This window comes from Oryzias latipes, chromosome 13 (assembly GCF_053564925.1).
Source record: "Oryzias latipes strain Hd-rR chromosome 13, Olatipes_Hd-rR_3.1".
Classification (NCBI taxonomy): Eukaryota; Metazoa; Chordata; class Actinopteri; order Beloniformes; family Adrianichthyidae; genus Oryzias; species Oryzias latipes.
In genome coordinates, this window is record NC_136249.1 from 3753032 (window position 1) to 3768501 (window position 15470).

Here is a 15470-nt window from a genome sequence, read left to right on the forward strand (position 1 = left end):
TCGGGGTTAGTCAAATGGAAGCGTTGAGGTTTCCAAATTTGTTTCCGTTTGTTTGAAGAAAATTTTCAGGCATCCTGGTGTGGCCACAGCAACAGCTGAGAGCAGGAAGAAGGTAGTAGCAAGCAGGAAGTGCACCCACTGACCTGGAGCTTATATCCACATTGACCCTTTCACAATAAGGGCGGGGCCAGGTGTTCCCACTTAGTCTGATGGCAAGGGGTTACAACAAGAAATGTCATACACTGAAAAAAATCAATTTTAGGAGCATTTTAAGGTCACAAATATATTTCCCTTTAACCTTTTCTTATAAAGGCGGCTGACAGAGATGCTAATAAAATCTGAAGGCAACTTTACCGTCATCAGGCCAGTTTGTGATCATATCTTCATATGAATCAGTCCAACCTCTGCCAACTGCTATAGTAAGATTGTACTTGATTATGTCTTATTGATATCATAAAAGATGTTATCAATAAAAAGAACATAAAGATGACATAACTGTGCTGCTATAGATGACATCACAGCACAGTGATGTAATCAATGAGATGACATCTCTGTGCTGTGATGTCATCTCATTGATGACATCACAGCACAGTGAAATGACATCACTGTGCTTTGATGTCATCTCAATGATGACATCCCTTTGCTGATGTGATGACATCAGATGTCATCATCCGATGTTGATATGATCAAATCTGATAAAAATTGGCATCAAATTTCATCAATTGACTGTGTCTGGGATGAGATGAAAAGTGCTAAATAGGGGGAGGCACTTTGCTTAGTCAGGAATCCCTTTAGAGACTTTTGTGACTGTCTGCGACCCAAGGAAGTTTGTGACTACAAGAAAAGGACATTTTGTTGGGTTGCCTTTAGGTAATATTTTAAAGATGCCAGAGCGCACTAACAGTGATAAAGACAGCTCTGAACACTGTGATTTGACAAGTTGTGAGTCTACAATGTCAACAAATTTTGAAACGGAAGACTTTAATGAAATTTGTAAGTACGTCAATATATCAGAAAAAGATTTTTTAGCTTGGCCTGTTTCAGAGGTAATTGAGCTCTTCAAAAGGGCAGATGTTGATGGAAGTGGAGGTCTGGATATGGATGAATTCTCTGTGGCAATGCAAGAGGTTTTTCCACATGCTGGAAAACAGAATCTATGCTTACTACACATGAAAATTGACACAAACTGTGATGGAGTTGTTGATCTTGAAGAACTTTTGGAATTTTTTGTATTCCAACATGGAAACAGTCGGACTAAAACTGATCTATGTCCTTTCCCTCTGTCTCCTGAGTTCATTTCTATTGGACTGAATAGACACATTGTAAAAATCCTGCCGGTTGCCTTGCCCAATAGGGATAATCCTAACACAACACTGCAGAAACTCAAAACGTACAACAGATGTCAATATGTTGCTTTGACTGAAAACGGGGTTCTGACATTCTTGACTGACGGTTTTGAGAATTCACACAGATGTTTCCTTAGAAACCAAAGAAAAAAAGAGATTCCTCATTCACATAACAAAAACCCATTGCATGTTTATGACATGATTTACATTAATGACCTTAATGAGATAGCTGTTTCCACATCTGAAGGGGAAGTGCTATTCTTTGATTACACGACGCTCTATCAAGGTTTTTCTCGCACAAAATACTGTATAATAAATGATGAGTGTCCAGTTACAGCTATGGAATACACACGTATTGGCGCTAAAGCCATGTTTTCGATGGCAGATGGAACAGGATCCTTGATCATTTGCATCAGTCAAGATGTTTTAAAAGGAGGCCTCTTCCAAAAAGAATTGCTTTGTGACATGGTTCTAAAAGACTATCAATGTGTGCGTGTGTCAACCCTGTTAAAACACAGGTCCTTTGAGTTTTATTCTTTCAAGATCTCTGTTTTTTCTGACATATTGAACAGTTTACAGTACATTCCTCTTCTAAATTCCTATATTGTCTGTGGACGTTCCGCTAAGTTCATGAGTGTTGTTGGTTGCAGAATTTCATCCTGTCTGAACTATACCAAGGCAAAAACTATGACATTTAAATGTGCCAGCCATTTAAAGCATTTCAACTGTGCCGGTTTCACACATTTAAGAGAGTTTTTGATTTCTGGTGGAGACGATGGTGTTTTGCGAATTTGGGTATTGGACAAAAAGTTCTGTCAGCATGAACTCAGAGCACACTGCAGTCCCATTGTCAGTGTCAAGTATAGTGTTTCGGAGAGAACCTTTTTCAGTGTTTCAACTGACAAAAATGTAAGAATCTGGAATGAGTTAGATTTGACCTGTTTGCAGAGTTTCTTTGTTGATTGTTTGAAAACTAAAACCATTTCTGCTGTGTGTTACGAGGAACACAACAATGAGCTTGTTTTGGCTGATAAAGAATTAGCAAGATGCCTTGGACAAGGAACAGATGTCTTCAAGCAAAGAATTCCAAGTCATGACCAGCCATTGTGGGATGTTATTTACAACAGTCAGTTCAAGCAGCTTGTCTCTCTATCTCTTGATGCTTGTATACGAGTATGGGATATTTTGACAGGAGAGTTTCTTTTGGAATTCAGTGCCTTATCAAATGTATTTATGAAGCCAGTTGCTATTATGTTTGATCCGACAAATCGCAAATTATTGGCACTTTCTAAAGATAAGGAAATAGCATACTGGAACTTTAACAACGGCAAAGAGATTGAAGTTCTCCCACTGAAAGTCCCAAACCATGTGACAGGCCTGATCCAAGAAAGGGATACGTTGTTCATTTCAGCACTGAACTGCAAAACCATCTTTGCGCTGGACTTACAGAATGGAAATCACAAATATTTGCAGCACCCTTTATTAAAAGACACTTGTGCCATGGAGCTCCATAAAGACACACTCATTACAATATCCAGTGATGGCAATGCGGTTGCATGGGATTTAGAAAACTACAGAGTTTGCTTCTACTTCCACATCTTTGACAGTCCTAAAGTACAACCAGCAGGGATTGAAAACCAAGGTACCATATTTGATAGGGAGCCGTTAACTGAAGACCTGCATGATCCAGAAAGTTTGGCTTTGAGTACAGGTTATAAAAGCATGGGTGGAGTTGTCTCTACTTCTCTAAAAAAAAGGACAACTAACAGGAAGACAGACATATTACTTGTGTCACATGGTGGTTTTGTCTTTGCCTGGTCAATTCAAAGACATGGAGGAGTGATAGCAAAATTTAGAGCAGTGACAAAGGACAGTGCAAAGATTACCTGCATGACAACTAATAAAACAGAAAAGATACTACTGACTGGTGACAGCACTGGAAGACTCTGTCTGTGGGACATTCAGGGATTTACTGATAGAACACAGAGTGAGTCTGTACAACATAAAACCCTTGAAGAGTGGCATACATCACTTTGTGCTCCTCCACTATTGAGATCTTGGCAAGGTAGTAACAATGGGATTGCGTGTGTTTTAGTTTGCCCTGACTCTGACAATATAATATCTGCAGGACAGGATCACAATGTCAAAATATGGACAATGCAGGGGGACTTTTTAGGCACCTTCATGAAGGACACATGGGATCTCAGTCTCTCAATGTTCCCTGAGAGCAAAGTCAGAAAAGAGTTGAAAAAGCAGGATGAAATTGACAGCAGTAGACGGAAATTGGAAACAAATGAAAAATTAGGAAAAGAAGAATTGAAAATAAAAAAAAGATTTGACGAAATAAATGACTCTATTGCTATACTAGAGCGCTTAAAAATGAGAATGGGTATTGACAATGAAAAACCGAAAAAGAAGAAAGAAAAGAAGTCAGTACACTTGAAAGCACAGCCGCAGAAGCAGCCGATTAGAGGAACTGACACCAAGGAACCTACTGGATCAGTAAAATCCAAAACCAATTTTGCGAAAAATGATGAACTGCAAAATTGTCCTAAGAAGACAAGCAGGCAGTCACAACTTCCAATGCTCGTACATAAAGAAAAGTTAACAAAGACCAAACTTGTGCCACACCCACCTGATGCTCCGAGTACAAGATTAACAAGGACTAAAACTGGCTTTGTAAAATCGGAAGGGACCCCAAAGACTCTTGAGAAGACAACAAGGCCATCACTCATTCCAACTGTCTCAGTTAAGAAAAGTCTGATGGACACCAAACTTGTCCCACACCCACCTGTTGCTCCGAGTACAAGATTAACAAGGACTAAAACTGGCTTTGTAAAATCGGAAGGGACCCCAAAGACTCTTGAGAAGACAACAAGGCCATCACTCATTCTAACTGTCTCAGTTAAGAAAAGTCTGATGGACACCAAACTTGTCCCACACCCACCTGTTGCTCCGAGTACAAGATTGACAAGGACTAAAACTGGCTTTGTAAAATCGGAAGGGACCCAAAAGACTCTTGAGAAGACAACAAGGCCATCACTCATTCCAATTGTCTCAGTTAAGAAAAGTCTGATGGACACCAAACTTGTCCGACACCCACCTGTTGCTCCAAGTACAAGATTAACAAGGACTAAAACTGGCTTTGTAAAATCGGAAGGGACCCCAAAGACTCTTGAGAAGACAACAAGGCCATCACTCATTCCAACTGTCTCAGATAAGAAAAGGCTGGTAGAGACCAAACTTGTCCCACACCCACCTGATGCTCTCAGTACAAGATTATCAAGGACTAAAACTGGCCTTGTAAAAACTTGTGAGGTGCCAAAAACGTCAGTGAGGACAAACAGCCAAATGTACAGTCCAGCTGTCCTAGAAAAAGAGAAACTAAGGAACACCAGGCTTGCAATACCCTCACCGTATTCACAAAGTCTTACACCAACAAGTATCAACATCAGGTTTTTAAGAAATGATCCAGTGCAAAGGAATCCGGAGAAGAAGACTAACCCGTTACGCCTACCTGTTATCCCTCAAAAAGAGCGGCAAACAGGGAGTAAAGTGGCACCAATTTCATCCTATTTAGCAAGATAGATCAAGGACAAAAAGTAGGATTGTCAAGATGGATGTAGATGAACATCAAGATATTTTTGTAGATTTTTTTGTTGATATTGGATATATATTAGGATAAAAAAAGGTTTTGCTGCATGGGGAGGACTTAATGGGACTTAAGGGGACCTATAAAAAAATAAGATATTAAACTCTTTTGTTAGGATTTTTATTTTATTATTAGCATTAGTAGTAGGAACAGCAGCAGCATCATTACCTGTAGTTGTATTAGGACTAGATCTTTTAGATGATTTTGAAAATAAGTAGGCCTTTAAAAAGATTTTTAAAATGTTGCTGCATGGGAATGAGGAAACCTGTTATAATCAGAAAAGATATAAGCTATCAATGTTTGTTAGGATTTTATTTATTTTAATATCATCCATATCATTTTGGTAATGTGGAATTTTATAGATCTTTTAAATAACATTGGAGTTAAATGGGGATTGTTTTTAGGATGTTGTAGGATATTGGGACTGCATTAGTGTGTGTTGGTTTGTCATGCTACACTATTTTAAGAGGGAAATGTAAAAAAGGAAACTAAACTTATTTCTTTATCTGAAACAAATTGCATCTTGCGTAAAGTTTTTGGAATTTAGGCTGCATAGGGATGTAGTCTTTAGTATAACCTCATAGAAACTAGGCACATGTTTGACTCCCAGCTGCATCCTTTCTTCATTAAGTTTAGGGTTCTAAGGTGTAGTGGTCAGCACTCTGGACTCTGAATCCAGTGGCTTCAGTCCAAATCTCAACAGAACCTTGAAACACAATCTACTCTGATTTCCGATTAGTATTACTTGCTTGTCAACAGCACTGTTATATCCAGGCTCAGTGGGTGCAACATAAAAGACACAACCAATGGCTTACAGTACAAAGCAACCAGGTTTATTCCCACTAACATGGAAACACTAACAACAGTTATCTGTAGAGGGGAAAAAGGGAAAAAGGCTGCTGTGACAAGCATGAGTCATCCTGCTAGTATGGCTGCCAGCCATGGGAGAAGGGGGGGGGGGGGGGGGGGGGGTAAGCGAGGAGCCAAAAAGGGCCTTTTAAACCCACCTCAATCAGGTGCTTCTGGGGCTGGCTGGGAAACCTGGAGCTGGAATAAAGAAACTGAAAAGACAAGAAAATGGTCACATAACATCCCCTCCCATAAGCATGTTGGTCGCCAACATGGACAACGTTTTCGGCTACTCACAACCTGGAAAGGGCATCCGCAAGGACATTTTTACGTCCTCGAATATGGCGGATGTCCAAACAGAAACCTTGCAAAAACAGACACCACCGCATCAGACGCTGATTAGAATTTTTCATGCATTGCAGGGCAACCGGTGGATTGTGGTCTGTGTATACCACTACTGTTTGGGTGGAGGAAACGTAGACCTCAAAGTGTTCAAGAGCCAAAATCAGTGCAAGGGCTTCTTTTTCTATGGTGGAGTACCGGAGTTGATGGCAGTTAAACTTAGTAGTAGCAAACTGGATGCTCAATTCCTGATCGATCTTGAAGAAGGACAGCTCCAGCATCAACCTCACTGGCATCCACTGCAAGTTTAAATGGCAGGTTGAAGTCGGGAGCAACAAGAACAGGGGCACACGCCATCAGTGATTTCAGGTTGCTAAAGGCCACCTGACAGGCCTCAGACCACTCAAAGGAAACCTTTGGGCTAAGCAATGTGGTTAGCGGAGCAGCCACAATAGCAAAGTTTTTACAGAAACCCCTATAATATCCGGCCATGCCGAGAAAAAGCCTGAGGTCACGTCTTGTGCTAGGAATGCAGAAGTTCACAATGGCCTCAATCTTCGCTTCGACTGGACAGACCCGTCCACAACCAACCACTTTTCCCAAATAGGTGACCGTAGCTTTTCCAAACACACACTTAGCAAGATTCAGTGTTAGGTTAGCCTAAAGGCCTGTTCACACCGGGACGAATTTCGCCGGCGATTTTCGCCGACGTTTAACGCCTCGTGACTAAACAAAGGGCACCAACGAGAGTGTGCACACCGACGCGAAAAAACGCCACGCGTTAAAGCGTCAAAAAAAAAAAACGCCTCGGGTTCGTTTTTTTTTTTCGACGCGTCGCGTCGAAATCTACTCGACCAATGAGAATGGCGCTTTTGCTCACGTGTCTGGAGCTTCTGAAGTTACAGTAAAACACAACTTGGGGGCGCTCAAACACAAAACTGCCTTGCTGAGCACACATACCAGCGAAGAAGATAGACGCCAAGTAGCGTCTACACAGCCGCGAAGCAATAATGACGGACATTCTAAAATATCCCCAAACCAAGCACCAGTTGGAGCTACTGGTGCTTGAAATATTCATGTTTTCTTTGTTTGATTCTGACAAGCGTGTAAATACTTGCTCTCTTCTTCTGAGTGAAAAGCGACTTTAAGAAGCGTAAAGTTGCGCAGCGCCACCTTGTGTACAGGAGTATTTCTGTTTTACATTAAGTGCCATCTAATGTCAGGGAATGAAATTGCATGTTCGCTCGGCTCACCGTCAGCGAAAATCGCCTGGGTGTGAACACAAAAAACGTGGCGAAAAACGCTGGCGAATAACGCCTGGCGAATATTCGTCCCGGTGTGTACGGGCCTTAAGTCAACCTAAAAAAACATCACTGATTTGTGACAAGTGGTCAGGCCAACAAGAGCTGCAAACCACAACGTCATCCAGGTAAGCTTCACAACCTGATACACCCCTTAGCACTGTGTTTATCAGCCGTTGGAATGTCGCTGGCGCATGCCATGACAGTATACTAACAAAAATCATCAGTAGCAAAAGCTGAAATCTCACAAGCCCTGGGGATCAAATGAACTTGGCAATAGCCTTTAAGTAGGTCTAGTTTTGTGACATAAGCGGAAGATCCAACACGGTCAATGCAATCATCCAAACGGGGCAAAGGAAAACAGTCTGGCTTAGTGAACGAGTTAACCTTCCTAAAATCAGTACAAAAATGTGGTGACTTGTCAGACTTTTCAACTAGGAGACAAGGAAAGCTCCATGGACTGGAGCTAGGCCGAGCAATCCCATGTTGTAACATGTACGATACCTCTTGTTGCATCATCCGACGCTTCTCTGGGTTTATTCTATATGGATGTTGCTTTACAGGGAAAGCATCACCAACATCTATGTTATGCTCTAGAACACTGGTGCAAGTTGGCACGTCCGAGAAAAGCTCAAGATACCTGTGAAGGATAGCAACAATGTCAGCACGCTTTTCACACTCCAAATAAACCAGATGTACATTCAAACTTGAAAGTAATTCAGAGTTCAAGAGTCTTCGTTCAGGAATGCCCCTTAAAGCCACATTGGAGGCGTCCACGGGGTCTGAAACTGACACAGACAATGACATAACGGCCCTTGACTCTAGCCTATCAAAATAAGGCTTAAGAAGATTCACATGGCACCGACGTTCTTTTCTTTTTCGGTCAGGAGTCCGAACCATGTCACCAGACATATTGCATTAAATCAGTCTGGCAAGTGGGCTCCTCCAACCACCTCTCTTTCAATAGCTTCAAAGGGCCCTGCACTGTATGTCCAAACACTAACTCAGCCGGACTGAAACCCAGAGCCTCCTGAGTTACTTCCCTAGCTGCAAAAAGTAGCAATGGGACCCCATCATCCCATTCCTTCCCAAACTCCTGACAATAAACCCTCAACATGGTCTTTAATGTTTGATGAAAACGCTCTAAGGCCCCTTGGGACTCGGGATGATAGGCTGAAGATGTGCAGTGCTTAATAGAAAACTGCTGCAACACCTGAAAAAAAGCCCTGGACATAAAGTTTGTCCCCTGGTCTGTTTGAATCACACGTGGGAGTCCAAACAGTGTAAAGAACTTGACAAGGGCCTTAGACACTGCAGTGGCTGTTATCGTCCTCAAGGGAACAGCCTCAGGGAAACATGTTGCTGTGCACATCATAGTTAGGAGGTACTGATTCCCAGACTTGGTGGCTTAGGCTGCATAGGGATGTAGTCTTTAGTATAACCTCATAGAAACTAGGCACATGTTTGACTCCCAGCTGCATCCTTTCTTCATTAAGTTTAGGGTTCTAAGGTGTAGTGGTCAGCACTCTGGACTCTGAATCCAGTGGCTTCAGTCCAAATCTCAGCAGAACCTTGAAACCCAATCTACTCTGATTTCTGATTAGTATTACTTGCTTCTCAACAGCATTGTTATATCCAGGCTCAGTGGGTGCAACATAAAAGACACAACCAATGGCTTACAGTACAAAGCAATCAGGTTTATTCCCACTAACGTGGAAACACTAACAACAGTTATCTGTGGAGGGGAAAAAGGCTGCTGTGACAAGCATAAGTCATCCTGCTAGTATGGCTGCCAGCCATGGGAAGGGGGGGGGCAAAAAGGGCCTTTTAAACCCTCCTCAATCAGGTGCTTCTGGGGCAGGCTGGGAAACCTGGAGCTGGAATAAAGAAACTGAAAAGACAAGAAAATGGTCACATTACAAGCACATCAAAGGAAGTCTGAATTAACCACCCATATAAATTTTGTGGCCTTTGGCAGCAAAATAATTATATTTCTTCTGAAAAATTCCATGCAATTCACTCGTGGTGCACAAAATATGCCACATTAATCTGTCACAAACTATTTTATTCATAAATCTTTTGTTTTGGTCAGCATTCTGTTCAACTTTTTTGACTGAAACCTGTGAAAAAGTGTGTATTCTCCCTCTGAAGTATGAATGTAGGTTCACTACACTTCAACAAGGAAAAAAAACTTTTTCTTTTTTTGCACAGTAAATTGTGTGTTTTTATGGGTTCCCCCCATAGTGGCCACACATTCACATTAAACAAAGTCAGGAGCTGAAGCTCCGCGGCCCAGATGTGGCAGCTAGGAGCTGCAGTTGTAGCCGACCACAGCCAGAATTTCACTGCGGTTAAGTGATCCGACATCTGTGGAAGTGCGATCTCACTAGCCGTCACATGTACATACACATACGCAAGAATGATGCAATGTAGGCTTTGTACTGAAGTGGGGAAACAATGTTTTGGGGACATGTCCACATCAGTGACCCCACACTCTAGTTCACAGAGTCCACTACCACAGTGGGAGATCTCACTGAAGTGACCCTGTTTGCTGAGACGGGTCAGTCACCGATGTGGAGGATCCCTCTGAAGAAAACACTGGAGTTACAATGAAAGGGAAAAGGAAGAAAATAAAAATTACGATAGATGAATAACCAATGAAAGGAATATAAATAAACCTTAATAGACAAATATAAAATTGAAAATGTGAATAAAGACATGTGAACAATAAAAAGAATAAATAGATACACATACACATATATCAAATTGGTAAAAAAAAAAAATAGAGAGAAAATAAATATTTAAAATATCAAATAAGCCGGCACTACAATGATTCAAAACGTTAGACCCATCTATATTAAGCTTTTTATGGAACAATAAACCTGCAAGAATTAGTCTAAAAACGTTAAAATCTGCAAAAACCTATGGAGGCTTAGAATTACCAAGCGTCTGGGTAGCTCGGTTGGTAAGGTGAGAGGCTACAATGCAGGAATCCAGGGTTCGATTCCTGGAGGGTGATAAACAACGGTACTGGGTCAATTACCATATCAATGGCGAGCAATGAACATCAGTGAGGGTCCTTAGGCAAGGCCCTTAACGCTACTGCCTTAGCACGGTTAGGCTGCAGCTCACCGCTCCCCCAAAGGATGGGTCAAAATGCGGAGAAAAATTTCCCCATTGTGGGATCAAAAAATATCAATTATCAATACATCTTAAAATGATTACAAAACAATCCAGAAACCAACTCTTTGTTAGACTTGGAACAGGTGTTATGTGGAAAGATCAACCTGTCATATCTACCATTTGTTATCCAAACAGTTAAAAAACAGGATTGTTTCCAAAGTATTACTATAAATGCCACTTTGACTACAAGACAAGCATGGAATAAATAACTTCTTGGAATATCAGCAACTTAAATGTATAATTACTAAAAAGTTTAAATACAAAGACAATGACCTAAAAAACTAGTTACCTCTTACCTAGTTACCTATTTTACAATGAATAAACTCTCTCCAAAAAATACAAACTCTTATGCAACCTAGATAATAATATTTCACTTCCGATAATAAAATGGGACGCAGATTTGAGCATCAGCACAGATGAAAGCTCCTAGTCAGAACTTTGTCCAAACACCTTTAAACTGACAAAAAAGTCCAAACTTGCAGCTAATCCAATTCAAAACTCTTCACAGAATTTACTACACTGGACAGAGGATGTTCAAGATTGGTCTCAGTAACTCATACATCGGATAGTAATCTACCCGACAGTTACATACACGCACTGTGGTTCTGCACACCTGTCCAGGCTCTCTGGCAGCAGGTATGTGCCGATCTATCAGTCTGGCTTAAGGTTTCAATCACTGCTTTACCATCACTTTGTGTGCTTGTTGACATGAGTGCCATCGATGTAGAAGGAGGATTATTATCTATCATTTTCATATCTCTTTGTATTGCTAAAAAACAATTTTAATAAACTGGAAAAACAATAAAAATATTACTGTAAGTCAATACAGAAATCTGCTGTTTTATCATATCAGCTTGGAAAAAATGTCAGCCCAAAGTTCAAGTAACTTTGAAAGAATTCAGTCTCTCTGGTCTCCCATAGCTAACTCCATGACTTAGGGGGTGGGGGGCCTGGTCGTCCCTGCTCCTTGCCTTTCTGCCGTGGTTTAGGGGTGGGGTCAGGGCCTTCTGGTGCGCGGTGGGGGGCAGTGGGGACCCCGTGGTTGTCTCATCACCCAGGGTCTTCCTCCTGGGCAGAGGTGGCCGGCCCGTGCCTTGCTCTCACCTGGGCCAACCGTGGACTGTGTGGGCAGTTGTCTGGACCGTAGTGCGGCTCTCCCTTGGGGTGCCCTGGCCCATACCCGGGGTCGGGGTCGGGGGATGCCTAGAAGTCCTGGGTGACTGTGGGTTGCCTGTCTGGAGCTAGGGGTGCTCTCCTGCGGTGGGGGCCCGATTTGTGCACTACCGGCGCTGCAGGGGGGATGGGGCTGCTCTTCTGTTTGGGTTAGAGCTTGCACTCTCTGTCCCCAGGTCCCTCCCCACTCTTTGGCTCTGGGGGCCCCCATGGCGGACCTGCTGGCCCTGGCCTGGGTGGCAGATGTGACTGCCCGGCGGACGGTTGTTCTCTATCTTATTCTGATACCGTGCGGTGGGGGTGTCTTTTTTTGGGGGGGGGGGGTGTCTTGGTGTGGGGGTGACTGGACACTCTCCCTCCTTCTTTTTACATTCCATCATCCACCGTAGAAGAACATAGAGATCCACTTGAGCACAGGTGCTATCTTACCTTTGCACAAATAGTTTGAGTGACAAAATGAAATATTTTACGTGTTAGTCCGAAAGCATAAGTATGCGTGTGTGCAAACATTAGTTGTATTGTGATTTGACCATGTTGACATGGTTTGTATGAAGGCTTTTTTTTTAGATCGACCAGGTATGTTTGTGGCATTTGGGTGGGTGTGTGGACAGGCCCAGCCCCCTTTTGGATTTATATTACTTATAAACCTGACTGTAATGCTTGTAAACATCCAGCAACTTGTTGCCTTATGCTGCTTCACCGGTTCTACGGTTCTACCGTTCCACCCCCTCTCTTCCCTTCTTTTCTTTTCCATGTTATGTGGAGCACATAACATGTTATGTGGAGTGTGGAGCAGGAGGCGCTTTTCCCTGTTGCCTCTCTACACTGCACACCTGATTCTCACCTCATCACCATGTCTTTAAAAGCCTGCACCCATCTCCTTTCTCCTTGCCAGATGATTACTATTCAGTAGCTCTTAGCACCTGGCCTGTATATCAGTCTAGCTCCGTGAATTCAGCATTCTGTCTGATTTACTTTTTGTTCCTGAGGAATAAATTGTCAACCTGCCCTCGGCTTCAGTCTCTGCTTTGGGATCCTTCCACTCAACCTAACACGCTCCAACAAAAGACTATTACAGGTATAAGTAAGGTCAATAAAGTTTAGCCTAAATTACAAAAGGGGTTTACTTAAATATACACCCAGTGTATCAAATGTTTCATAAGCCCTATTGTAACAGAAAAATATGTCCAACATAAGAGGCTTTCAGCTCTCATCTGTCTGCTCAGCTGTTGGACAGGACAAGTTAGAAAAAAAATCTAATAAGTTAATAAAAGCAGTTTAAAAAAGGTCTTGAGCCTTCCTTTAAAAGTATGAACAGTCTCTGCCTCCCTGAGGCATGCTGGGAAGCGGTACCACAGGTGACGTCCATTAAAAACTGAATGGGGCCTCGCCTTAACTTTTAGTTCTGATAAAGGCCAGCACCAGAGGACCTCAGGGTCGACGAGGGCTCATACTTTGAAATCATATCAGATAAATATGAAGGCCCGAGACCATGAAAACATTTATAAACCAATAAAAGAACTTTAAAATCAATCCTGAAGCTCACAGGAAGCCAATACAGCAATTTTAAAATAGGTGTATTGTGTTCCTGCCCCCCGGTCTTCATCAGCACGCGTGCGGCTGAATTCTGCACCAGGTGAAGGTTCGATATCCTTCTTCTGGGAAGACCAGAGAGCAAGGCATTACAATAATCTAATATGCTGGAAATAAAAGCATGCATCAGCATCTCTGTGCTGGCAATAGAGAGAAATGGGCGGACACTGGCAATATTTTAAGATGATAAAACCCTGTGTTTGTTATATTTTTAATTTGTGGGATAAAATTCATCTCAGAATCAAAAATAACACCCAGGTTTCTCACACTGAGAAGGTTTGTAATTTTTTAGTTTAAATCAAACAAGGTCTCTCTTGTCTTCAGAGCCGATCACGAAAACCTCTGTTTTGTCCTGGTTTAGCCGTAGGAAGTTCTCTGCTATCCATGACTTAATGTCTAAAATACAATTTAAAAGTATGTTGACTGACTCTTCGTCATCAGGAGACGCAGCGATGTAGAGTTGTGTGTCATCAGCATAGCCAAGAAAACAAATGCCATGCCTCCTGATGACCTTCACCAAGTGGCAGTATATACAGCATATATAGATTAGAAAGTGGTGGGCCTAAAATTGAACCTTCAAACAGAAATGAAGATACTTCACAGAAAAGGGCGCATCTGGTGTAAAACTGTCTTGTCAAATCTTTCTAAAGTTGCTTCATTCTAAGTGCCAACTGTTGGTCCTTGCACAATTTTGACGATTAAAACTTAACTTGTTTAATAACTGAACTTATAGTTTAGGCTATAGTTTCAGTTTTAGATTCTTATGTTTTAACATTTTCTATTGTTATATTGAGAAAAGCAAAGAGCAAAACGAAAACAAAATAAAAATTTCCAGCAGAACAAAGTCACAGCACGGAGGCAAAAAAAATAACATAAAGAAATAATATTAAGCCGGTAAGGGTTAAAGGCTGTCAGTGCAGCCGTTTATTTGAATGACAGCTGCAAAAGTAAAGAAGGTAACAAACTTAAATGCTCAGGCACTAAAGCAATAAATAACAAAACCAAAGTGAAACTTAAAATAGATGGACGTCACCAAGACACAAAACACAAAGCACAAGCCGAAAACAAAGATCACAAGCAGAGGTGAAAACAAGGCAGTTTCCACAGGCTCTAATGCCAAGTCCAACAACAGGGGCCAGCTGATTAAAAGGATTCCTCCAAGGAATTCAGCTTCCACTGGAACAAGGGATGCTTGAGGCTTTTAGGCTTCCCGCCCAGCTTGGTGATTGGAGGAGGGAGGGAGGCCGCAATCATCTCCTGCAGGAGGTGAAGTCAAGTAATGTGGTGGAGGCTTCTGCAAAGCATACATACACACATACATACATATACACACACACAAGACCCACACACATATACACACCAAAAGGCCAGGGGCCGTAACATATATCATGGAGAAGCAGATCCTTATCCGCTCAAAGAGGACAAGGTTTGGACCTCCTTTATAATGAATGTTGACTAGATCACCAGGAAGGTGATCAAGCAGAGGCTGCCATAGCTTATAAAAAGTATCAAAATTGCCCTTTAAGAGGGCACTGAGGCGTTCCATAGGAAGAACTCTGAATGCCTCCCTATACCACTGTATGTCAGAAGGAGGTTGTCCCTGAATCCACAGCAGCAGTATGCATCATCTTGCCAGGTGTAAAAGCTTACGTAATAAAACCATCTACTGACCAGACAGAGGCCGCCTCTCCACAGACACGCCAAGAAGAACCAACGCTGGGCTCAGAGGGATTGCTTTGGGAAAAATACAGCTGAGTTCTGTTACAATATTTTTCCAGAATCTAGTGATCAGAGGACATTGACAGATGCAGCAACAGATGCAACAAGGCTTTTCGACACCGGTCGGAGCCGACGTGCGCCCCTCATTAACTGACAAATAAGAGGATGCTGGCCCACTTTTTTGTAATTAAAACCTACGTGACAGGCGGATATGGCCCGCCAGATACACTTTAATAGTGGAAAAGGACAAACCTTTTTCAATAAGTTCCTGATGGAACGATAGAATGACTGGGACGGGGCTCTGGTAAGGCA

The 15470-nt window shown here is 42.2% G+C and overlaps 1 protein-coding gene across 1 annotated transcript; it reads left to right on the plus strand.

Moving 5' to 3' along the window:
• Positions 1-738: 738 nt before the first annotated feature.
• Positions 739-12759, plus strand: LOC144981768 (WD repeat-containing protein on Y chromosome-like). The gene is made up of 4 exons (XM_078930126.1): positions 739-3163; positions 11663-11906; positions 12023-12109; positions 12742-12759. Exons 1-4 carry the CDS (start codon positions 885-887, stop codon positions 12757-12759), a joined length of 2628 nt encoding a protein of 875 aa, XP_078786252.1. The 5' UTR covers positions 739-884.
• The last annotated feature ends 2711 nt before the right edge of the window (positions 12760-15470 follow it).

Bases quoted from the DNA above. Each gene is read 5' to 3' on its own strand.
- LOC144981768 (XM_078930126.1), top strand. From the start codon at position 885: ATGCCAGAGCGCACTAACAGTGATAAAGACAGCTCTGAACACTGTGAT. The intron at 3,164-11,662 runs GTCAATTCAAAG...GCCGTGGTTTAG, and splicing joins GGTGGTTTTGTCTTTGCCTG to GGGTGGGGTCAGGGCCTTCT. The intron at 11,907-12,022 runs GTCTGGAGCTAG...CTCTGTCCCCAG, and splicing joins TGGGTGACTGTGGGTTGCCT to GTCCCTCCCCACTCTTTGGC.